Below are 25,170 nucleotides of genomic sequence, written 5' to 3'. Positions count from 1 at the left end.
CTGTACGGCAACAGATCACTATTTAGTACGTAGAGCGTGACTGGCAGTTGCGACGTCTGCGATGTATGGGCACGTGCTGCCGCTCACTGCTCACGATGTGTGGCGCACAATTAGTGATCGCGACGCTGGCGATGTGTGGGCAGCGCTTAGGGCATGAGATTGCATTCTTGGCTCAAGAGTTTGCGTCATCCGTGTTTGGCTCAAGAGTTTGCGTCATCCGTTGTGGAGTGAGAGAGTGTTCGGAGCATACAAAATTTTGCACATGTACAAAATGCTCTCCAGCGTATGGTGGTGATGGTGTGAATGTTGTACAGGTGGGATTAGCCTTACAGTGGCCTGCCGGCAATTGCTCCCCCTGAGCCACTGATTTAAATGATTTTGTCTCTTCCATTGTTCCACAAGGCCAGTGTCCTTTAAAAATTTCAAGAGTGACTGGGACACTGATCGCTGCTCAGTTCAGTAGCCCTATGGTACACGATGTGAGAGACATCGTTCGTTGCAACATTCGGTCTCCTCAGGTTGCCCAGGAGCATCTCAAGCTCGGCACAGGAATGTGGGCTAAAATGAAATGTTTCACATAATCCACAACGTCACAGTTTACGCTGTGTGATCCTTGTTCATATCACTGAGATGCCACTGTAGTTGTAACAATTACCTGATTAACAGTAATAATAGTTATAATGTCATATTCATGAAGTTTATTTTCATTGTGCCACGTGCTATTAAGGTAACCAACCACTGTGTGGTGTTTTTGTGGTCATTCCTGTAGGTCTTGTGTAATTTTTTTCATGTTGTATTCAAATGGTACAATGTATATTAGAGTCACATTTGGACTGAAACCTTGCTTTAATTTATGCTGTTTTTCTTATGGTTGTATAGTTATCAGCTTGGTATAAAGCTTAGATTGCACAATCTCAGGTGATACTGCAGTTTATATTCCAAGAGCATCCACAGCTCTGCTTACTCAAGAGTCAATCCCTTGTATACATTAATGAAAGCATAAATACCAAGGCGCAGTATGTGCCAGATCCTAATGCGCACATGTAGTTCTCTCTTGATGTTAACCACTGAAGTTCTGTGCTTCAGTTCTCTGCACACAGTGTCCATCTTCAAGGCACACTGTACTGGAATACTAAGTCCGCCTGAATCCTAAGGTTACTAGATTGCAAGTATGCCATTTTTACGGAAAACGGAGCTTCAATAAGCCAGAAAATTGCATAAAAGCAGAAGAATATAGTGATGCTACGTGGAGAATTCCAGTATGTGCACCTGGTCAAGTGAATTCTCTTCTGGTTGTGACTGGCTCACTGCCTTTGTGCTTAACACTCGCTTGACAGGAAGTGCCATTGAAGTGTGAGATAGGTGAATGTTGTTGAGATGTGAGAATGCAAAACATCGCTTGCTTTGCCTGCTCTCTAGACATTCTGCGTGAACTCGCTGTGTGCAGCACCTTTAGAAGTGCCAAGCCAGGCACATCCTCTTGAGAAAGTACCTTTATGTCATGAAGGAGGGTAACCTGGGCTTTGTAGTAAACAGTGTGGTGGTGGTGTCTGCTGCTAAATATTGTAACAAAGGGACATCTGATTGGCAGGGCAATTGGTTTGTTTTTGTTTGTTTTCGCTGATTCACCGAGAAAGCTCGGAGGAGGGGCACACGCCATAAAAATGATGTAACACTACCTGTGCTTCATCAGGAAACTTACGGAGGAGCAAATCGAGGGGCTTCACTTGTGATTTTCTCAGCAGCCCAGACACCTTTTCGGGCAGAAAAATTTATGTCGGTGTTTCTGAAAGATAATCTTTCAGTCTAGTGAAAACTTGTTTATGGTGATATTTCCTTTATTGTCTCTTGAATGAGGCATAATTTTGATTATCTATGTGGTGTGCCTTATAAATACTACAGATTCTGAGCAAGTGGTGCAGTGAACTTTTGCGTTAATGTACGGTTCGTTTTATTTTTATCAAGGTCAGTTAGACAAAGGTACAAGTGCAAGCCAAATCTTTTTTTTGGTATTCGTGCAACACTTACGCAGTTTCACACTATAATAGTTATGGTACTATATACTGGCATAGCATAGTAAACATAGAATAATTTGTATATTAAATTACTAAGATTGAGGGTGTGACATGTAGGATACTTTGCTGTGGCCAAACTTTGATGCAGTGGTATTGCTATGAGTGCATTAATGGTATTTTGCTCAGTTGAGGAGGCTTTGCGGCCTTTGCTGAAGATACCTACTAGTATAGTTCATTTGCTGATTGGACTTTTCAAATTATCTGGGACTCTTAAATGGAAGTTTGATTGTTGTGGCAGTGTTACAAGCAGGTAGTACTATGTACTTTAGTCAATGTTGCAATTGAGATTTTGACAGTGTTTGACATCTAAATTTACAAAATCTTGTAAAATTTGCTGGCAAAGCTTATTCTGTTCCATTTCTTTATATATGTTATTTCTTTCTTGCTGCAGTCACTACGAGACTCGAGAGATCTCTTAGCCAAGGTGGGCATAGAAGAAGCAACGCAATTTATTGAGGACAATTCCCATCCAAGACTCTGGTAATAAAAACCACAGTTTTGCTTTTGCTTTGTTGCATTCCTGCCAACATTTTTTTTCCAGACCTCTTTCAACCAGTAGGAAAAAAAAAAAAAAACTTCCTTTCTATGCAGGCAACTTCTGGCTGAAGCAGCTCTGCAGAAAATGGACTTTCAGACAGCAGAAGCGGCATTTGTTCGTTGCCGTGACTACCAGGGTATCCAGTTTGTCAAGCACATAGCCAATTTGCCGGTTAGTTACATGCATCATCGATTTTGCAAACCTATTAACAGTCATGTAATAATAACCAATGTGTGTGATACCCTTGAACAGTACCTTTTATTATAGTTTCCTTAACGCATGATGCAATATAAGGGAAATGATACAACATCCAGTGCAGGCAATTGCTGAAACAAAGAGTATCAATGCATATCACACAGTTTCTGCTCATATGCAAAATTGGCTTGGTATAGAGATGTATAGAGATAAAGATATAGAGAAACTTGATACGAATCTCTAGGGGTCACGAAAAATAGCCATATCATCTAAAATTCGTATCATCCAGAGAGAACAAATTCTGTGTGTAGAAGCATGGGAACTGCATTCATGCAGTTCAGTTTAGAGCTTATTGGATTTACTTACAGCCACGAGCCACTACTACCTGTTCCTGGTGCATACAGCACAACTGGCGCTCGTTGCGTTGACAGTGTGCAAGCAGTGGTTAGTTCACGTGCTCGTAACATACATAGCGGCGCGAGTGAGTGTTTGGAACATCATATATTGTGCACATTGTACAGAGTGCACTCCGGCCAGGGACTTTTACAAATTTATATCATCCAGAAATTTTCACCAACCGTGATCAAGTCATCGAGATTCTACTGTGCAAACAGATGTCTTATCTGTACTTCTATCTCAAGCTTTATGGGGTGTCAAACATCACCAAAATATATGCCTTTAAATGCTATTTGGTATGTTGGGTATGTATAAAACACTTCATAACGCCCTCTGTAGTGGTGTGTAGTAATATCTTCAATTATAGAAAGTTTGCTTACTTGATGTTTTTTGTCATCTCTTAGAATGAAGATATACGGAAAGCAGAAGTCAAGGCATACTTCAAGCAATTTGATGACGCAGAGAAAATTTACTTGGAAATCGACAGAAGGTTGGTGCCAATTCAACAAGAACTACTTAGTATCACGTGGTGTAAATACATGTTTTTTGCACGTTTACAAGAAATTTGTCAGCATGGGTGTTTTTCTCACTTTCAAAGTTGGGCTAGAATACCTGATATATGCATCACCCACATTTACAACCTTCCAACATATTTGGGGAAGTATATGTATAGTACTGGTAGCCTTATGTGGAATCTCAGGTCATTTATAGGGTGTTATATGGATGGTACTAGGCACTGGAAATGGTTTAAGGAAGAATGGCATGACACCTTCTTATTGGTTGCACACAGCATGTTTAGTCTGAGTTCATTTATTTTTGTGTGTTTGTGTGTGTTTCACTTTGCATGCTTTTATCCTTTTCATTTGGCTAGTTTTTGTTAGTTTTCTTTTTTTTTTCCTTGATTACTTTGTTCACATATGCTAGTCTGTCTTTCTCCTTCCTGGGTTGCGTTATGCAATGTAAACCAAGTCCTCCTGCCCATATGTTTTACATTCATAGGCAGCTTGGTGGGTGTCTCTATTTTATTAGTAATCTGAGTGCATGTTTGTGTTTAAGCTGTCTGTTTCGTTTTCTGATTTCGTTATGGTGTGCAATCCTTTGTTGTGTTGTTTTTTCCCAGTCATGCCGACTGCTGCCGCATCTTCTGACCCACCCAACCTCCCTCCGTTGTTGTGATGTCTGTGTGCATTAGCACCATTTCTAGTCCTGCCAAGACCAAACTCTGAAGAAGTATCTGCTATCCTGTCCAAGGAAACAGCCTAGTCAAGCAAAAAGTGTAATTATGTTGAGTACGTGGAATGAAAGTTTAATGCTGAAACTGTGGAGGGAAGCTGCTACTGTCATAAGCGATGGATAAACACGACGGTGATCCCCGAAACTCCCCAGGGATCTGGCAGTATCCATGCGCAAGATGCTGGGAGACTGGTTTCGCGTGGTCCAGCTCCTCAAGAGCGGCAACAGTGGCACGGACGATAGGCAGCTTGAGGAAGCCTGGAATGCCATTGGGGACTACTATGCGGATCGGCGAAAGTGGTAAGCTGACAAGCAGCTCGTGGATTTGTGCGGTTGGTTTCACCACTGTTCGCTAAACTCACATCCATGCAGATTGTTGCATTGCTGGTAGAAAGAATGTATCAATGCGGCTCCTTCTTAAGTGGTTGTTTCACTTGCAGTCAGGTTTTACCCGGGCCTGTACTATATTACATTATGATTTCATTTTGATTTTATTTCATTTTTAATTTTCTTGTGCTTCGGTACTGGATGAAGCAGTGCAGTATAGTGCTGCAGAGTCTCCTTAAGTTCCGTTTTAAAGAGTGTTCATTGCGAGTACTCACTGCTAGTGATCACACTTGTAATTTTCTGCTCCTCAACACGTAGTTAGTTGTCCCATTTATGTTCTATTAATCTATCTTAATTGTTCATGAAATTTTCACGACCTTGCATGGCCATTTCTGCAGTGTTTAGGACTATTTGCGACAATATAGGTACGTTATTTGGAAAGTTCTGATTTGTATATATAAGTACTGTTAAGTCCTGACACAACACGTCCCTTGCTCTGCTCCTCAAATATAGACACGAGCTGGGGATGGAAATGCGGGTTGTCATCATTCCTTTCAGTGCATGATGGGATGTCTAGCAGTGGCCAGCGGTGATGTGCGCTCACAGTAAAGTGCTCTTGCATCTCTGCATTCATGTAGGGACAATGCCATCACATACTATAAGCAAGGCCACAATCATGGCCGCCTGGCTGAAGCTTACTTTGCTATTGAAGATTACAACGGCCTGGAGAGCCTCATGAAAAGCCTGCCTGAGGGGCAGTCTCTGCTGAGTGTACGTAGGGACAGTTGGCATGGTTTCTCACGCACAACTTTGCACAGTATGGCATCACTGCTTGATTATCTCTGTTCACGCTGTGTTAGCACACAGATTCAGAGAGCACGGCACTGTTAATCAGAGCACTGTGGAGGATTGGCATTTTGCTCAGAGTCACGCAGAATGGAGCTAAAAGTGTGTGTGGGAAATGCAAGGAATCAGTTTGCTGGGGCGTGGTGGCGGAAAGACAATGGTTGCCTCATGGTTTGAAGGTGTGGCTCTGCTGTGATGACTGTACTATTGTGTTCTCCCACAATACAGTATACGGAACAGGGTCGACCAAACCATTTGACCACCACTTTTTCACACAGCCTGAAGTAGGCAAATGCAGCCCAGTTTCTTAGCACTATGCGGATTTCAAAATTCTGCCATTTGGTCTCAAGCAGTACTCCCCAGATGTTAATAAATTTTATTCACCAAAGTTGCACTCCATAAGCATTTGACAGTGAGTATATGCACATGCTTGCATAGCTGTACTGGTAGCCTTACTAAATTATCTTGAGCAAATGCATGTATGTAATCCATTATGGAGTATAACATCTGTAACTTGAAGCAGAAAGAGGGAGAAGTTGGTGTACAGTTATCCACCAGACTTTCCTGCTAAATTAGATGGCTCCTTAGAAGAAGGGATATATACTCACGACCAAATTCACTGCTCTTGGCCTTGACTTATTGGCTTATTTTCTGAAAAAAAAAAAAGAAAACAGTGGGCATTGAATTAAGAATAGGTAGGCTTAATGTAGGGCTTTGTGGTTGCTAACACTGCCAGGATAGCCTACCAAAGTTCCCAGGAACTTTTTTTACATGTGACGATTTCTGACATGTGCACCACATTGCAGGAAAGCTTGCTCATGATCTGCTAGCATTCTGCCCATTTTCCACGATCCATGTTCTGTTTGCACACATATTAGGTAGCCTTGGCTTTGCTTAGAAGAGCAAAAGGTTCCGGGGAGCACTGACAGGCTGCTTGCATAGTGCTGGCTGTGGCAGAATCTTGTGTTCGCTATAATGTGATGGCCCTTCGTTAGTGTCTGTCCCAACAGACCTTCAGAGTCTTCCAACAATTCAGTTGAACCTGGATATGTCGAAGTTGAAGGTAATTTTGGAATAATTAGATATATATCGATAGTTCAGTACATAAAAAAGAATCCCTACAGATAAGCTTATTTGTAAGCTAGCAGCAAAAATACATTTGACCAACACTTTTGACTTGCTTCTTGCAGCAATGTGCCGGCCGATGACATACTAACAGCACACCGTTCGCTAGGCGCTGATGGGTGCAACCTGCTTTGCATCGAGGCCACAGCGGACGGTGCTTTCAGACTAGCCACATACTATTATGAGAGGTCTAATTCTGTTACCAGTACACCGTAAATAGAATAATCAGTCATTAAAATTAAGGCACAGTTGGTTTCTGCGCTGTCTTTGGCAGGGTAGCTAGCGAAGCAAGCTAGGCAAAAGCCTCCGCAAGGCTTTAGTTAGCTAGGTTGGCTTCACCGCAGGGCAGTGATGTCATGTGGTAAATGAGTGCGAGAGCAAAGGCTACTGTGCAGCGCACCTCGTGTTGGCTTTGTCATGTGGTTTCAGAGTGCTAGCGCTGCCAGCAGGTGCCCCAGGCTGTGCAGTCGACCTCTCTCCACGTGTGAAAATTGATTGAAGAGCACAATTGGGAGGAGCGTCACTTGCCACTTGCAAGGGCGTGGCGTGCCGTTCGATATATTGAATGATTGGTGAAATTGAAGTTTTGTATGCAGCGATTTCTTCCTCTACTTTAACACAAGACTTTCAAGGGGATAATCTGCATGTTCGATATTGCCAGTAATTTGAAATATCAGGTTTTGATATATCTGGGCTCAACGGTATGCCGTGTTCACTCGTAAATTGGTTGATATGTCATATAGGTCAACTTCCCAACTTCGGGGAACTGGAAGAAAAAAGGTTGGAATAGATTGTCATATTGGTTGACCAAAGGAAGATCTGAACTGCCAACGTGCAGTTAAGCTGATCAGCACGGCACCCTCAGATACTGGAGCTGCGGTAGCGCTGTAGAAACGCATCATTAGAGGTGCTCCCAATATTTTCCCCAATAACTGACACACTTTTTGGCAGCATTGAAATTGGTGTGCTGTAGGTCACTATTTTGAAGCTTTTGCACATAAGATGATAGTGAACTTAAATGCTTCTGAGAATGGTTGCCCATGTTCAGGAGGCGTGACTCGCCGCGTGGCTGTGCAACTGAGAGAAGTTTCTTTATTTAGAGCAATGCCTCTAATGTGAGTGGTCGATGCGGTGATGGCGTGGTGGGGTTCATACTTATCTTTTTATCAGCCTTATCAGCCCTGCACTCTCAGAAAAAAAAGGTGGAGCACGAAACTTGTGCCCTGCAATGGTGGGAGCATGTACCATAGTTTGTGAAGGCTGAAATACGTTCGGAACACATGACTAACAATGCTAGTGTCATTGGTGTTATTCTTCATTTCCTTACTGGGTTTCTATCCAAGTTTGCACCTCACCCTTGCTGAGATTTGTGTGCTTACCCATCAGTTTGGAGAGTGCGATTTTCGAAGAACAGGTCGACCTCTACACGAGTGGATACGGTACTACTTTTTCTGACCCTGGTCTTTATCACTTCTGCGCCGTCTGCGAGCCTGAGGGCTAAAGTGGCTTGGTGTCATATCAATTGCACAAACAAAGCACTTGGCATTTTGTTTCCTAAGTAATGTGCTGCACTAAGCTTGACTTGTATGACAAGGCATTTTTAAGGAGAAGTAGCCTGTGGCTGTGTGCAGCCTTGTTTCAAGCTTGCCATTTTGCATATTAGATATTTACTGGAGGGTTTTTGTAGTAATTGAGCTTTTTTTTTCACTTGGACACTAGGCAAGTTTTGTGGGACTTCAAGACATATTAAGAATAAGAATTAGGGAAGTTCGAATTATTAGGGCTTTGCTTCTGCACTTGCTTCATTACTTGCATTTATTGCAAGCTTGTCACACATGACTTACATTCATTTTTCTTCTTTTGCTGAAAGGGCACTGGTTTATTGTTTTAGTTAGCATGCTTTTCAAGCATCAAGGCTAGCTTTCCACTGCACCTGAATACTGCCTGGAAAGTCGTGTATCACTGTGTGGAGCCAATTTTGTGTTGCGCATTCCGCACAGCACATTGTTTTAGCCACTCTGCCTTGTTAGGACTAGCAGGCACGTACAGTCCCGGTCATAATATTATGGAGCACGCTTCGGCAATCAAACTCTTGCCATGCCTTACCTAACAAATATTAGGACATATTTTCTACATATGTTAGCATGTGCCGCTGACGCGCTCATGCACGAACCCAAGAAACCACTATGGAATGTGTGAGAAAATTTCAAACACTGGAGCATGCCCCCTAATATTTGGCCTGCACCTGTAAGTTGCTGCTGCAAAGACATAGCAAGCGTTCATCATTCTGTGCCTCTTTTTCTCTTTGTGGTTAGCATTGATTGACCAAGCTGAGTTTATTGCAGGACAAAGGCCTCTCATAGTAACCTTTCATTACTTTTGCCGTGAGCCAGCAGTAGCCATTGTGTCCTATTAGTCTCTGAACCTGAGCCTTTGTTACCATGATCTATTGCATCATCCCTTATCAAATGATACGCTTAAGTGCATATGTATTGCACTGGATATCTTTATATATTATTTTTACTGAAACACTCACCTCTGTTAGTTACTGGATGGTACTTGAGTTACGGCATCTAAAATACATTTGTAGCTGTAGCATGCTTAGAGCCCGGTAACAAGTTAGTCTTGTGCTGACAGTGAACTAATTTCATCTAAGTTTGCAACAGACTGTACATTGTGTGCATGAGGATCAATTTCAGGGAATAGTGCAGGAGATTGTTTTGAACAAGTGTGAGATATGATCTATTGAAGAATTTGATCTGTCATCTGTGCAGGACATTGGCTGTATGTTTGGGTCTGTCGGCATGTGCAACCAGGCTGTCGAGGCATACAAAAAGGTATGATAACAGTTTTCCTCTGCTACCTTTCATGCAGGTGCTAAGCTGCTATCTGAGAATTTACCGCCACTCTCACTTTATCACTTCCTTTTCCTTTCCTCAGTGCAATAAGATAAAAGAAGCCATTGACATATGTGTTTCCCTTAATGAGTGGAACACTGCCATCGGACTTGCCAAGGAGTTCAACGTGCGAGAAATTGACACGCTCCTGGCTCAGTACGCAAAGCGCCTCCTCGACGAGGGGAAAATTCTGAGTGCTGTTGAGCTTTACCGAAAGGCCAATCGCTTCCGCGATGCTGCCCAGCTGATGTTCAGGGTATGCTTATTTCTGCATTTCTCTTCTTCATTTTGTCTATGTTCTTGAAAGTTGACTATGAATGCAAGCTTGCAGCGTAATCACCATTGTGCAGTGAGGTCTATTTTGAAGTAAATAAATAAATGAATATTACACTGTTAGTCAGCCCTGAGAAGCTTGGCTAAGTGCCCGTTCAGAACTTCGCTTATTTTTGTCTCTTCATATATTATACCCTACATCTCAATAGTGACCCAGGAATGTCTCAGAAAAGTGTAGCTGTGCATCACCAGTGTCAGCTCGGCAAAATTTGCCATGAATGGTTCATCTTTTCTGTTCCACTTAATGCAAACTTTGTGAATATGTTTAGATGAAAACAGACGGGCATTTGTGTTACCATCATGCTTCTGTTGCAGCTTCTCATGCTGACAGCCACCAGTACGATGGTACCAGTGGTTGGTGTCCCATGTGGCAAGCCTAGATGTGCGAACAGAGCTTGGTCTTCAAAGCCCTCCTGTGTGCAGAGGAGGGAGAGGTGTATGCTTAAGAAAAAAAGCACCTGGTGCGGTTGGGCATCTGAGGAACTGACATGATTTTACCTCGACAGTCCTGTCTTGGGCTTGGCGCGTGATAGCCTGAGATGCTTGTGCACCAGTAAGCCCAACACAAAACAGCACAACAGTCCTGTTAGATGCGACAGGCAGGGATTATATCCCTGAATGTATTATATTATGGGATTATATCTCCACTGATTATATCAAATTTTGAGCCATTTATTTCTGCACAGATGTTAGTGGGGCACATTTTTGTTTGGGAATTCACAATTCCTTTATGGTGCCTGCGCTTTTGTGTATAATAGTGCACAACGCAGCCTTGCATACACCTGAGTCCTAGGATGCCTGCATACATCTGTGATGGGCTCTTCGAGTCTGGCCAATTGGGTCTTGGGTCTTTTCTTTTCTTCTTGGATATTGCAGACACTTTGGCCTATATGCCATCAAACCTGGAGCTTGCCGATCATGCCAATTGCAAAGCTTCGTACGGGGCCCATGTATTAAAATTCAGCAGGCTGATTGAGCCAAAGTTCGGAGATAGCAGACTGCCACGCCACTTGTGCTGTTCAGACAAACTGCTCAGTGCTGTTCAAAACGCCCAACGTAGCAGAAAAATAAAAGTTGCAGGACACCACCGATAGCTGACAGCCCGGCTCATAGGTGCTGCAACCATTTGTTAACAACCTGGGCAAAGTGGCCACTAGTACCAATCAGAACTTTTCCAAGAGTATCTTTGCCAGCCAAACAAAAAAAAAAAGATGCACACACAAGGAAGATTCTGTTGGGAAAGTCATAATTAGGAGCGGAGTTTCTCAGCTGGTGTGGTCAAACAGCTGCGATAAAATCTGTCTTTGCCTGTGCCGTTTACTGAAAATGCTGGCTCAGGTGGTGCTTGCTTGTTGAAGGTTGCAGCTGAAGAGTCAAAAGGGAACCACACGCCATCTGTTATGAAAAAAATGTACGTGCTGGCAGCCACCTTAGTGGAAGAGCACCGGATGCTGTCTCGCAAGATGTCTAGGAGCATAGGAGGCACAAAGGCCACTAATGAGGTGAGGAACGGAACCGTTGCTGAGTTTATTTGAGCCTATAAGACCTAGTTGTCATCCTTCCCCACTGTTTGTTGACTGTGGTGTGGGACGGGTGGAGTAAATTTGGCTGCCACTACAAATTACAACTGACTCAAAAATTTGTGCTCATAGTGGACCCCAAATTTGTTCGAATTGTGCAGAATTTGAATTAAGGGGAGCCCTTTAAAATTCACTCGGTCCTGGCAGAACCAAAGCATCAGTTTAAGTAAACCATGGTTAGCCAAAGTACACTGCATGAAAAGAAAGGTGTGTAGCCAACATGCCTCACCATCATTTATTATATATGCGACCAAATCTTTGAGGTTAACAGAAAGGCTAGAAATGGTTTAAAGAGCAGTGCAGTTAATGAGTGGTGTAGCGGAAAATACATTATTAAGATGCAGAGAAAAAGCTGGATGGCTTATAGAATAAAGCTGATTTCAGGGCATTTCAGGTAAAATTAAAAAAAATGAATGAATGTGGGTAGGATATGTGCCGGTATTACAAGCTGGAAGTTCTGCATATGTCCTGTAAGTATCGTGTAAGCGCCCTCGGCAGTGGTCTGTTTTCACCGATTCCAAAGCTGCCCTCCAAGGCTTACAAGCTTCTCTTCGCCTTGGAGTCCATGAACAACTGGTCGCGGAAATCCGACAACTACATCATTGTGCCATCTGTGGCTACTGGGGCACAGCGGCATAGCAGGCAATCACCACTCAGATGAGGTCGCGCAAACTGGTCAATACGGCGGCGATGTTGTATTGATCCCCTTTTCGAGATCAGACGCAGCGGGCAGGCTTCGTGCTCTTGCGTGGGACATCACGCTTGCTGCGTGGTATTCCGGCCAATTTTCCAATTCACGGTTAAAAGCCTTGGACTCAGATCTGAAGGTCCGGCTTCCATCTGGCCTACCACGACGTGAAGAAACTTTGCTGTGTCGCCTGTGGCTTGGTGTAGCTTTCACCAACCATTACTCGTCCTTAACCGGTATGGCTGATAGCCCTGCATGTGCCATCTGTGGGTATGACGAGACTATATCCCACATTCTTTGCGACTGCCCTGCCTACAGCACCGAAAGGCAGTCGCTCTGCCGTGCGCTGCAGAGTCTAGATCCATGCCCACTTACAGAAATGAAGATTCTCGGCCACTGGCCACGGGGATCGTCTGTGGTGAAGGCCTCCAAGGCATTGCTCCGCTTCTTGCGAACTTCTGGCCTGCATGATAGGCTGTGACTTTAACGAACGCTTGCTGACTTTGCATAGTGCAATTTTGCAATTTTCGGGATTTAAAAGCCACGCCGCCTTGTAACTTCATACTTTTCACTGTTTATTTCTTTAAGTCTGTTGACATATAACCTACTACATTTTTTGTGAGCTTCATTTAAATTTATATATTTCAGTTATTATTTATTTTGTATGTGGCCCACTTCTCTATCTAGTGCCTTCAGGTTCTGAGGGTAATGAAACAAAAAATAAAAGTATATTGGAGAGTCAGCGGGGATACTTGAAGAGCGAAAACATAATTGAGGCTGGCCAAGAGTCAGATGGAGTGATGAGTTTAGGAAATTTGCTATGGCATAAAACATCTAAGGAGTCATTGGGAGAAGCCTTTGTCCTGCAGTGGCCACAATTGATGGTTATGACCTATGATGTGAAAATTTTCTCATACAACAGTTCTGTCCAAAATATCTACTACCTTGTCATTAGTTAAACTATGTCAAACCTTTTCCAAAGTTAATGACACAATTTTCAAGGGTCAGTAGCCTCTTGTACGGAGTTTTTTCTTGTCGAACCTGCGCACCACAGTTGAAGATGTCCCTCTACTTGGAGTCTAAATTCAGAGAGCTGTTTGCATCAAAATGCAATTCATGGCTGGCTTACACCTTGGCTATTAAATCATCGGCTGTTGTTATTTTTCAGCATATGGGCGCTAACCGAACAGGGACTAAATTTGGAAAAAAAAAAAAGAATTCTGGTATTTGAATAACTGACACCAGTTCCAGCTTCCACAATTCTGCATGCACTATTTTGAATACAAAATCACACGTTTTTAACTCGTACAGGCATGAGTTATTTGAAAATGGAAGGGAAGAATGCCTCCACTACGGCTCATTTGGGAGAGCAGTGCATGTAACATTAGGGGTTGTGTGTAAAATCCTAAATCAGCATGTGGTCATTTCTCCTTCAGCTTTCTTTCAGAAGTAACTTGCAATGTTTGGAGCTTAACTGCACATCTGACTTAAAGTACCATGGTTCTCCTATGCCTTATCTGCTTGGACTCTGAACTTTAGTTGTTATTTAGGTGTTACTTTTTTTTTAGAAATGAAGTAGCATTACCAAGAATGAGTAGCTTCAATTGTAAGCAGACACAGGAGCCAGGTAGAGCTTCTGTCGTCCTGACGGCTCTGAATGTATGTTTGTTGTTGCACAATTCGGTTCTTAGGGAATAGCTTCATAATGCCTGAGTTGGTTTATTTCAGTTAAAATTGCCAGCTCTAAAAACACCGGACAAGAGAAAGTTTGTGGAAGGTGATGCTGGCCTTTTGCTAAATTTTATTCCTACCATGCAAGCCACACATACATAGGGCAGTCTTTAGAGACTTATGCAAACAAGTCTTGACGTTTGCAGCGAGTGTATGGGGCCAGCGGCCACGTATGGTGGCCTTGTGTTATAGCATTTGCCTCGCATTCGGGAGGTGCTGTGTTCAGTCCCCAGTGCCGCCAGGTACCCACTGGTTTTCTAATGAGTACAAGATTTTGTTCGGCCTGGTGCTGAACTCTTCTGGAGTAAAATGGTTGGAAATGGCCTTTGGTCACCTTTACCTCCCTCGATGGAAAATCTATCCCCGAGGGACCGAAATCTGCACTGTACAATAAGTGACCCTTTTTTCGGGCTGCCTGTTAAAACCCACAGGGGCGGGATTTGAAGGCACAGGTTCTTTTTCCAAGCCATACAAACCTAAGAAGCCAAGCACCCGGCTGGGCCGTAGCTTGTACCCAATTTTGAGAAAACCGGTGGGTACCCGGTTGGCAGCAGGAGTCGAACCCACCACCTCCCAAAGCTGGGTCGATATGTTGGTTGTGTGTCCAAAACTTCATGTAGGCATTGGTAGAAATTGGTTTTTCTTGCCCCTTTCAGGCCAGTTTGGCACTGAATGCACTGATGTCCGACGACACGAAAGGTGCTGGCACATTCAGGCCACTGGACCAACCATGGAGAGGTGCAGAGGCATTCCACTTCTACTTGCTGGCTCAGCGGCAGCTGTATGAAGGTTTGTGGTTTGCAGAGCCCTTTTCTGTACCTGCCTTGATTCAGTGTGTGGTGGTAGTTGCCAGGAAAATGGACATTGATCTTGTAGCGTGCTTAAAATTATACAGAAAGGAAAAGCGGGGGTCAATGGATGGAAGTGTGTTGCTTTCAGCGAGAGCAAGTTATATTCCTATTATATAAGCAGTTTAAACCAGAACTATAAAACATCATCTGCACTGAAATACTATGGACGAAGGAGGACCTTCACAACCCCAAGTGATTTGGCGAGCTCGAGATTGAGAGAAAAAAGGCCTAATGTCTCACCATAGCTGAGGCTTAAACATTTGAATTGCATGCTCGTAACCATGCTGTGAGTTTTTTTTAACCTTGTGTAAAAGAATCGCACCTGACCTTCAGGGCTGGTGTTCAGCATGTTTGCTTTATCTTGCTGCAATTGGCTGGCACCACTGGTTGTCACAAAATCGTGGCATTGTGCCCTAATGCAGCCAACACCTTTTGAAATGAGTGATGCTAAACACAGGTGGCATGGATGCAACTGACTACATGGTTTTGTTGGTGATGGATGGATAGATGGATGGCCCTGTGGGCGAGTGGACGTATATGAAATTTTGACCCTCGCCAAAAAATGTGTTGGAACTTTTATTTCCCATATAATGAACCCTCTCCCCAAATTGATGTCAACTTTTCTGGAAAAAAAAATGGGTTCATAACGTGAGTATGTAGGGTATCCATGGTTAAAGCTTTTTCCTTTGTACACTTAAAGCGGCATTTTTTCTCTTTTCTTTTTTTAAAAAGGATTTGTTGATGCAGCTATGAGGACTGCCTTAAATTTGAGGGAATATGAAGACATCATGGATTCTTCAGAAATATATTCACTTCTAGGTGAGCCTATTTTCTCTGATATTTGCAGTGGATTGCATTTCAGGTGCTGTGCTCTCTGAATCTCTGCACCTAGTTGAGGCTGAGGCTCTGAGAGCACAATCAGATTTAAATGCTAAAGAAAAATTTAGCCAGTTTTTCAAGTACAGCGAAAGCTCGTTAATTCAAGCAATTTTTTTTTTTTTATGAATGCATGTCGTAAAAATTTACAGTGGTGTTTCAAAGGGCAGCTGAACACGTTTTAAAATTCAGTGAGCTTCAAGGGATTGAATGTGTTAATGTTGCACGTAATGAATGCCGTTTTTTTTTTCTCTGGCATTTGAAATGGTGACAATCATGATTAAAGCAGCGGTCACATTCTGGCTTCTCCGCACAGGTAGGGTCTGCATGATATCATCTTGGGCGTGGTATATTTTCAACACAGAAACACTTTCTCAAAAGAATAAAACAAATGCCAGTAAAGGTAGAACCTGCTCTGCGCTACTTGGGGACATTCAAGGAGGCACGACAGGGCTTGGACGGTTATCAGACTCCTTCCATAGACGACGCTACCACCTGGCTTCTTCGCTTCGCATGACACTGTGTGGAGAAGCCTGAATGTGCCCAGGCCTTTAATTGTTGATGGCATTACTGTCTTAAATGCTAGCATATAAAATCTGGCATGATTTACTTGCAAACTTCATACATCCAAACCCTTGAAGCTCATTTAATTCTAAAAAAAATGGCTCAGCTTTCCTTTAAAAACATTTGTAATTCTTGTAACTGCAGTTGTAAAGGCATTTCATGCGACTGCCCAAATGTGGGTCATTGCCAACGCCTTTTTACAGAAGGCCCTGCTGAAGCAAAACATACCAGAAAATGAATATTTGTTGAGGAATTGGTCAAATAATTGCGGAGCTCAATAGGAGGGGGTTGCTTTGATCAGTTGCAACACAAGTGTTTGTGAACATCACGTCTGTTCGATGTAATGAATAGTAACAGCTACTTGGCAGTCAGTACAGTGAAAAGCCTGTTCAGAATGAAAGAAATCAGTAATTTTTAGGTGCAGAAGCCTGTTCCCATGGGCAGTGCAATGGTTGTGGAAGTCAGGAAGGTCAGGTTCACTAAAAAATTACCAAGCAGTTAGTAAAAGGGGGGGCCTATGACTAGATAGTTTTGACCTTGGGCATCGGTTTTGCAGCACTGACCAGCTGTGCTAATCGCTCGTTTGGAACGTGCTCCAAGGCCTTTGCGAAGCTAGAGTCCCTGACCTCCCTTAGCCCAGATGAAAGGCAGGCATACCAGCAGCTTGCAGTGGATATATTCACCAAGTAAGTCCATCTTCAATGCCTTTCCTAATGTGATAGTACCTGTGGGCTCTTAAGGTGTCAATGAATGATTTCAAGCCGAACAAAATAACGCTCTGTGGCCATACAGTTTTACCAATTTCTTGGTTGCTGTGATCTGGAAATAATTTGCGAGTTTCAAGGATTGTGCAGAAACCTTCAGAGTTGCACAGACGCTTAGTGAGACATCTGGTCATTTGTGTTGTAGTCGACTTGCGAGCTTTTTTTTAGAATAAGGAAATGAACAAAACTGGTAGAGTTCTGAGGAGGTTGTGCTGCACGTTGAAAAAGAAAGGGGAAGAAAGAATAGGGAGTTTAGAGGCTGACGTGCACAAATAAAGTTGGCGGCTGCTCTGCACATGGCTGGAAAGACTGATGACTCAAGGGGTTGAACAGTGTGGTTTCTGCAACTGCACGTCACATGGCGCTTATTCATGGTTCACTTTGAGACTATAAGCGAATTTGTAAAAGGGCAGGGAACTGATTTAGAGGTATGAATGCTTTCTCTCTTTTATTTTTATACATTTCTAGTTGTCACAAAGTCATTGCTTGTATCAAATCAGTTTTCTCAAAGCGTCTTGCAACAAGCAGTTGATGCGGCTGAAGTGACATTGTACTTAAGATCAACAGAATCAAAGAGGACGTTGCTTGGCACCGTAATTTAAGCTCAATACTGACTAATTCTCTATTTGGAAGATGCTGTCGAACTTAGTTCTTATCACGGAAGTGCTTAACTTGGCTATTCTCAGGTTTGTCATACAGTTTAATGCAGAATAAAGCATTTATCCCCTTTTATTGATGTTCGTGCTTTTAAGAAGGTCTTTTGAAGGCCATAAACCTTCATGTTTATGGTTTACATGGCAGTCAGTGATGTGCGGCACCCTAGAAGGGTGTAATGCTAGCTTGGAAAACAATACAGCTGTCTCTTGATACTTTAGGACATTCTTGTTGATGAAGACACTGCACATGTTTAACAAAAGAAAAAAAGTTGTAGCTGCAGTCACTTGGCTCCCTACTATAGGTAGCGTGCAGTCATCACATTCAATTTTCACTTTGTGATTGCCACTGTTTGGATTACACACCGCATCTTTATGAAAGAGTTCCTACAGATTGAAAAACTGCCTTGGTTTTTCACACCTTTGCTGAGTATTAACTACTAATCATTGAATGCCGACCACCTGGGATAGTAAGCTTTCTGTGTTGCAAGAGGCCTTTTTGGCAGGTTAGTTGGTGCATGAAGTCTGACTATAAACCCCTGTTGTCAGTTCCGTGTCTGTGTAGTCATGTCACATCTCTGTCTTTTGCACTGTTTCCTTCACTTAATTTCTGAGGTTGTCCAGAAAACAGAATCCTTGTCAGTTCTTTTAAAGGATAATGGCCTGGCTTGGATATTTTAAAATAATCCAGTGCAATGTGTCGTTCTTATAGTTTAAAACCATTTTTGCAAAATTTTAGAACTGTGCACGTGGTTAATAAAGGTAAAAATTCTAACCAAAGGCCACTCACACCCCAACTTGGCCAGTCTCTCTTCCTTCGCTGGTGATGGTGAAGGCGCACTCATATTGTGCCCTGACCATGAGAATGTTATTGGTTGATAGTTCTAATTGACAGAGACTGGATTTCTCTAATGTCTAGTTGCCAGCAGTATTTGTGTCACTCTTTACCTCCACAGCCCATCTTTAGCATGAAAAAGCATTAGCTTTTGACGCCTTTGTGTTGTGTCATTTTTAACTTCATTAATCTACTTCTTTGTTTTTGTATTGCAGCTGCAGAAGTATATTTTAATCCACTGCCCTCATGTTTCCTTAGATATGTTGCGATAATCATGTTTTAGCACTGCGTGGGGCTTTGTTGGGATCTGTCTATTCCTTGTGACAGATGTCAGCGCACACTCACCACTGTGCAGAAGCACCTTATAGTGTTGACTTCTGACGTTGCTTTTCATGTCAGTAGTCCACATTATGAAAACTGAAAAACTGCAAAATTGGTTATAATTTACGGGGAAAGAAAAGTGTGCATTAACTGTCTTGACTTCTCGGTAGAGATTTCATCTGTGCCATGAGGGAGGGGGTGAAGGAGGGAAATGGAAGAAGGAAGAAACAAAGGGGCTGTAGTGGTGAGCTCTGGATTAGTTCCACCACCTGGGGTTCTTTAATGTGGACTGGCATTGCATTCCTTGCCTCATTCCAGGAGGAAGGAGAAAGGGAAGTTTTGTGTGGTTGGGAAGCCACATTGGGTGAGGGCATGACAGAGAGAAGCATGGTGATATTGCTTGATTGCAATGGTTGTATAACTATGCAATTAGTGAATCATTTCGGGAAAGCTTTGTGGGAGTTCATTCCTTGCATGATGCTTCACTGCTAGTGGAGCGTAACAAATTTCCGACTGGAAGGTGGTAAGAGGCTCTTCAAGAAACAAAATTTGTTTCTTATTAACCAAAGTTTGTTCCTAATGTGTCATTTGTGCAGTCTGGATAGGTGCTCAGTTTTATTCTTCCTTATTGCTTTTTTTTTTTCAGGCACTCTAGAAACGACTCAAGAGAGGTTAAGAATGAGTGCCCGAATTGCGAATCTGCTGTGCCTGAATGGTGAGATGCGTTCTGATATTTTTTTTTTTCTGGCATAAAGTTCCTGTGCATGTGTACCTTATGTGCAAGTTATCCAGGAAAAAAAAAAGAGCACTTTGTTGTTAATCTTATGTTTTGCCTGCAGCAATGGCACAAAAAAATGTGGTGCAAAGCTGCCTAAATATTTTACTTTCGCTGTTCACTAGATACTTTCTAAATAGTTAATTGTGCCTGTGTCATTCTAACACCTCGCATTGTTATTTGTGCTGTTGAACAGCGGCGTATATTATATTTACTTGCATAATTTGCACACCCCTAATTTACTACCTGGGTTTATAAAAGAAAACTTCTACTTGCATATTTTACGCCCCCTGCTGCACCAGACCACTAACATGCAAGGCAGATGTCGCAGTCTGTAGTTGCGAGAGGTGTGAGTGGCGAGGGGACAAACTGCACACCGTTCACCCGGCTCATTTGTGCTGGCGGTCACTTTCCCGAGTGAAATTAACGAATCCAAAGTTACCAAACCATTTGCTGTTCGGTTTGCTGTTAGTTAAGTGGGCTGCATGCGAGTGCTCCGTTTTATCGACTGTTATCTATCTCCGATTGCCTTTGTCTGCTAGCTTCGTGATTGTATTGTTGTGATTGTATTGTTACGCGTTTATTGCTTTGAGCTGCACGGCCTCCATCATGCCATCTAGTGGGCAACTACTTAACATAGGGCAGGGTGGGAAAAGGTGTGCATTGGAGCCAACTTTTCTTTTTGGCCGGCAAGCAGTGCGAGTTGGGGGGGGGAGGTGTCGACATATAGGCAGCAATATACAGTATTTATTGCGCGTTATAACCTTTGTAGAGTTTTTCACGACATGTTCATAAAATTTTCGCATAATTTGTGCACCCCCTTTTTGATGCCTTAATTTAAAGAAGAAAAAAATGCATAAATTACGCGAGTAAATACAGTATTAGAGGTTCTGAAGGTTGCTCTGGCAAGGCATGAAGACTCTTTGAGGTGTGCTATTTCTTATTGTACTGTGCAAAATATTCTTCCTTCTTTTCTTTGGAGGGCTGAAGAGGGAGGGGACCAATTCTCAAGGACACCACCGTGGTTGCAGTTGAATGATGTGATTGATTAACCCTCACCTCGCAGATTATCTTTCCAAAAAGTGCTGAAAAAAAAATACTGTTTTTTTATTGCCCCATTGGATTCTGCAAGGAACATAAAGGACAGAAACAGTGAAAAATTGAACTTTATTTCGGCATAAAACACTGAAATTAATTTTTAAAAAAGTGAAGTTCTCCTTCACTGCAAAGCATCTGTGGCAGTTTCGTTTCACTGCACAACATTTTAGGAGCTCGTAGTTGCGTCTAAAGTGTTCGCCTGGCAAGGTCACTTTCATAGGTCGTTATCTTCGAGCCTGTGCCTGTGCTGTGTGTCTTCAAGAAAAGTAGTTGCAAGTAATAACTTCTGCAAAAGATCCAGTCTGGTAGCGAAAAGGTTGCATTTGTATGGCAGATCTCAAAGCACGGTGCTGCGCACATCCTCACAGCACAGTCCTGGCACCACATCTGAGTTTCTTTTCTGGTGCTTATTGTTTTGTTACCCTCCGAATGCTTGGAGCAAAGAAGCAGAGACGCGTATGCGGAAAATGACACCCATAGTGATGTGCGCCAAGTTGTCGCATACCTTTCCTTATTTTGGTTGCTAGGGTAAAGGTTTTCAGTTATCAGAATGTCAACTACTTCCAGCCTGAAGTCCAGATATGCGTTTCCTTCCCATCTCTTAATGGAAAGCATGGAGATAAAGGGGGCTATTTATTGACATTGACCCTCATCCACTGCTGGCTCGCTGAAATGTCGTCTTCAGAATCCATAGGCTCCAAACTGAATCACAACAGCCCAGCAACATCATTTTCACTGCTAGAAGAGACTGATTTCTTCTTCTGAACCTAAGGAAAGATGGACACGCCTTTTTTTTTTTTTTATTTCAGCCCACCTTTTGTAACAGACTCATTGACGTCATACGGTGCCGCCATATCGAGCTGCATCTTATTAGAGTTCAGATTACTTTTGGCCAGATTTGGTGGCCCATCAAGCTTGTTTTTTTTTTTTTTTTCTGCAATGTCATATGTTGATGACAGCGTATACTAGAAGCACTGGGCCAGCCAAGCTCATCTTTGGTAGGCGTTTGGATCCTGCACAAGTAACGACATGCCCAGCTCATCTTCAGTAGCAAAAGAATTAAAAATACCATGTGCCATGTTCTCATGAGCATGCATTCTAAAATGCTACCAGAGCAAGCTTCTGTGCGAAGACTGGTACTTCTTTTTTTACATTTCACTCGCCCTGCTTACTCGCAGTGCCTTGCAGTGTGTTGTGAAAAAGGAAAACTAGAGGAAATCGGATTACGAAAATGCTAATTTTAGAGACCCTAGCCTTTTTGTGTATTTCTTTTCATTCACAATGATAATTATATTGTTTTCTGGCATTCTCCCCACAGCGCTGGGTTCCTTTCATTCTTGTTTAATCTTTTGAAGGTGTCCGACAAATGAATGCTGTCTTCCAGGATTCTTTTTTTTTTATTTCTTACAAAGTAGACAATGTTGGCGTGCCCTTTGGTGCTTTTAATTTTTTTTGCTTCATGTGGCCTCTTGGTGTTAATGCAGTTCTGCTTCGGTATTTAATGAAATATTCATGTCGTATTGTTCGACTCTGCAATACTTGTAGCTTTTTCTAAAACCCTTTTAACCCACTCAGCAAGCTAGAAGGCATGATGGCACACATGAACAGAAAGAAACTCGCCATTGGATTCCTGCTAGTTCAGTGACTGACAACTCCTCGTATGTGGCAAGCAGCACTGTGTCCAATCCCCAGTGCTGCCAGGTACCAACCTGGTCTTCCAGTAGGTACAAGCTTTCCCCTGGGATGGTGGCCTGGTGCATGGCTTCTCTGGGGTAAATTGCTTTGGAAAAAGCAGTCTTTGACCCCCACTTCACACAGACTGAACACGTTAGCCATTGTGCTCTGTGGCCACGTTGCCATTTAGCCGTTAAAATTGAATCATCGTCAGTGACTGACAGCTCTGTTCATCATGCACGCATGTCACCGCCAAGTTCTGTTTCTCAGCACTGCGGGCATGAGCTATGCCAATTAACAAGTTGATTTCAAATTGCTCATATCACTTGGTTACCTGTGAGCTAGTGTAGTGTCTTCATCCAGTTAGCCAAGACCAGTTGGCCTGTGAGGAAACAAAAAAAAATATACCCCCTCATCTCTGCGCTTTAAGGACCACCACATGTGCGAGCTGCGGGAGCAAGCTGCCCGTGTGCATTGCAACCAGCAGAGTCCTCCGAGAGCCAAGCCAGCAGTGGACCTGTTCGCTGTGCCGACACAGTGCCTACAAGCAGGATGTCGTGCACCGACACAGCTGTCCGCTGTGCCACGCACCCAAGACAAGTGTTGCGTAGGGGTGCCTCTGTGGACTGTGTCGCAAGCTATTTCGATCGCGCACTTTTAGATGCAACTTAGTACCTTGTGCAAAGTGTTTACAAAAAAAAATTCAGCATGTAGTCTAGCCTGTTAATACCGCACGATCTCCAGTTATTAAAGTGTCTTTAGGGAGAAAAAACAAGCATAATAGGGGTGGATGTGCACCGTGGCAAGTTGACAGCATGTGATCACTGGGCACAAGGGTTGGGGTTCTTAATATTTTTAGCCTCGGGGAATCCCGACAACTTTCAGCAGGTGTTGAGGGGCCTCGCATGTCTTGGCTTTCGTCTCCTCTTGCCTAACATGCATGAAAAAAAGAGCATGCAGACATATAGCCCCTTAAAATAAATGTCCAAATTCAAATAATAATGACTAGCGGTATGATGAAAACAGTCTGCAGTAAGCATTTCTAGTATGTCCAGTCCGAAAATAAGTTGGGTAAAGGAAATGTGGGGGTCAAGGCACTCCAGGAACCTGAATAGCACTTGAAGGAATGAATGCTAACAATGCATACTGAAGGACCAGTTGGTCAGACATGTTTTAAAGAAGAATATAGCCTTAAGTCAACACACAGAAGAGGCAAGGACAGGAGTAGTGCCTGTCCTGTGTGTTTTAACGCTGCAGTCTTCTTTAAACCACTCCGATGAACCCAGTTTGGGAGCCCCTGGGATGTGTACATATTCGTCCATTATATAGTGCTATATTTCATTACTCCTATTCAGAAAACAGACAAGTGTTGTATCTTGCCACGCAACATAGATTGCCCCCAAGAGTATGCTGTCATATATGGCAGAAGCAGGTTTCTGTTAAGAAAATTCAGAATAATGTGAGTTGAGGGAGAAAGGATTGCCCAAATTTTCATTAATGCAGTGCCATTTCTTTTTTCTGCTTTGCTTTCTGTCATCACTGTTGGACAAAAACACTGTGTGCTTGAATATGTGTATATATGTGTGTTGTGCTTTTTATTCCATAATTTTGGTTTGTGCAAGTATGATTTTTATTTTTTATCCATGACATGCATAGGATTTCTTTTGTTGTTGGTTTTCCAAGTTCTTGAGCCAGCAGCATCAGAGAAACTGCTCGAAACTGCAGTATTGTGCCTCAAATGCCGCACTACATCAGAAGTGCGTCTGTATATCTAGCAGTGTGCTGCTGCTTTTGTATAATAGTTTGCGTGTGAGTATGTAATAATGCTTTTGCTAGTGAAATGGGAATGAGAGTTTACGCTCGCTGTGAAGGGATGTTATTGTTTTGTAGAACCTGGTGCTCTCATAAATTAAGATGTTATTTTTTATCATGCCCCTTTTATCACTCCGGTGCTAGCTATGTTACAAGACCAAAGCTGTACAAGACTTCTACAAATGATCTCGCCCTGTTCCATTTTTCTTTGGGATGCACACTGTACAAAACAGATACTATATGGGCAAGAAGAGTGATATAGCAATGCTTGATGTGAAGCTGCTAGTGTCTTATGAGTGCTTCCAAAGCAAGAAAATGACACTGGTGTACACAGTGGCCTATCACTTTTTAAGTACTTTGCAGGCATATGCTGATCACACCTTTCAAACTTATTTCACTGTCATGTCATGAAAGAATTTTGTATGGTGAATTAAAATTCTCTTCACCAATGTGTTTGCCCTTGCGTGTGACTGGTAGAACAGATCAGTAGAATAGTGTTAGCCTTGGTAAGAGCAAGTCTTCACTCCCTGTTCCACTAATTAGTTGGACTACAAAATTTTCAAATTTTTGCTTTCCAATTTAAATTCTGTTTTTTGGGAGTGGAAAAAAAAGAAGTGCTGCTGAACGTCCCCATGTGTAACTACCTTAAAGTGCTGCCTTCAATTCATTACGTCTCTCAGTATTAACAAACGGCCATAAAACGAGATGTTGGTAATTCAGAGGAATGTTAATGTGGCATAGCATTCATACTAGACAAAGCTAATACCTAAAATTATGTAGAACAATCACATTATAATTGTGAATTTTGTAGTGATCTAAAATGCACCAAACCTTTCCACTGTCCCTGTACTAGTTGCTGTTTCTTAAAGTTCACTTCCTGTTTAAATTAAGGAATGCAAACATATAGAGTAAGTGCGGCACTGATTACAATTTCTATGTCAGCTTTGCTGTCCTTCATCTCGTGCATAGGTTCAAGATAGAAA

The 25,170-nt window shown here is 42.6% G+C and overlaps 1 protein-coding gene across 1 annotated transcript in view; it reads left to right on the top strand.

Annotated features, from left to right (window-relative positions):
- Oseg4 (intraflagellar transport protein Oseg4) overlaps positions 1-24,638 on the top strand; it is a 56,095-nt gene extending 31,457 nt beyond the window's left edge. The window contains exons 21-33 of the mRNA XM_077661675.1: positions 2,467-2,555; positions 2,667-2,784; positions 3,609-3,694; positions 4,591-4,737; positions 5,403-5,535; positions 9,510-9,572; positions 9,676-9,888; positions 11,324-11,467; positions 14,621-14,753; positions 15,548-15,634; positions 16,812-16,941; positions 19,475-19,543; positions 22,806-24,638. Coding sequence (XP_077517801.1) covers positions 2,467-2,555; positions 2,667-2,784; positions 3,609-3,694; positions 4,591-4,737; positions 5,403-5,535; positions 9,510-9,572; positions 9,676-9,888; positions 11,324-11,467; positions 14,621-14,753; positions 15,548-15,634; positions 16,812-16,941; positions 19,475-19,543; positions 22,806-22,986 — 1,593 coding nt within the window. The 3' untranslated portion in view covers positions 22,987-24,638. The remainder of the gene's footprint in view (positions 1-2,466; positions 2,556-2,666; positions 2,785-3,608; positions 3,695-4,590; positions 4,738-5,402; positions 5,536-9,509; positions 9,573-9,675; positions 9,889-11,323; positions 11,468-14,620; positions 14,754-15,547; positions 15,635-16,811; positions 16,942-19,474; positions 19,544-22,805) is intronic.
- Positions 24,639-25,170: the final 532 nt, after the last annotated feature.

Source organism: Amblyomma americanum, chromosome 4 (assembly GCF_052857255.1).
Source record: "Amblyomma americanum isolate KBUSLIRL-KWMA chromosome 4, ASM5285725v1, whole genome shotgun sequence".
Taxonomy (NCBI): Eukaryota; Metazoa; Arthropoda; class Arachnida; order Ixodida; family Ixodidae; genus Amblyomma; species Amblyomma americanum.
Note: the sequence above shows the minus strand (reverse complement) of the source record. Positions and strands in the feature narration are given on the sequence as shown.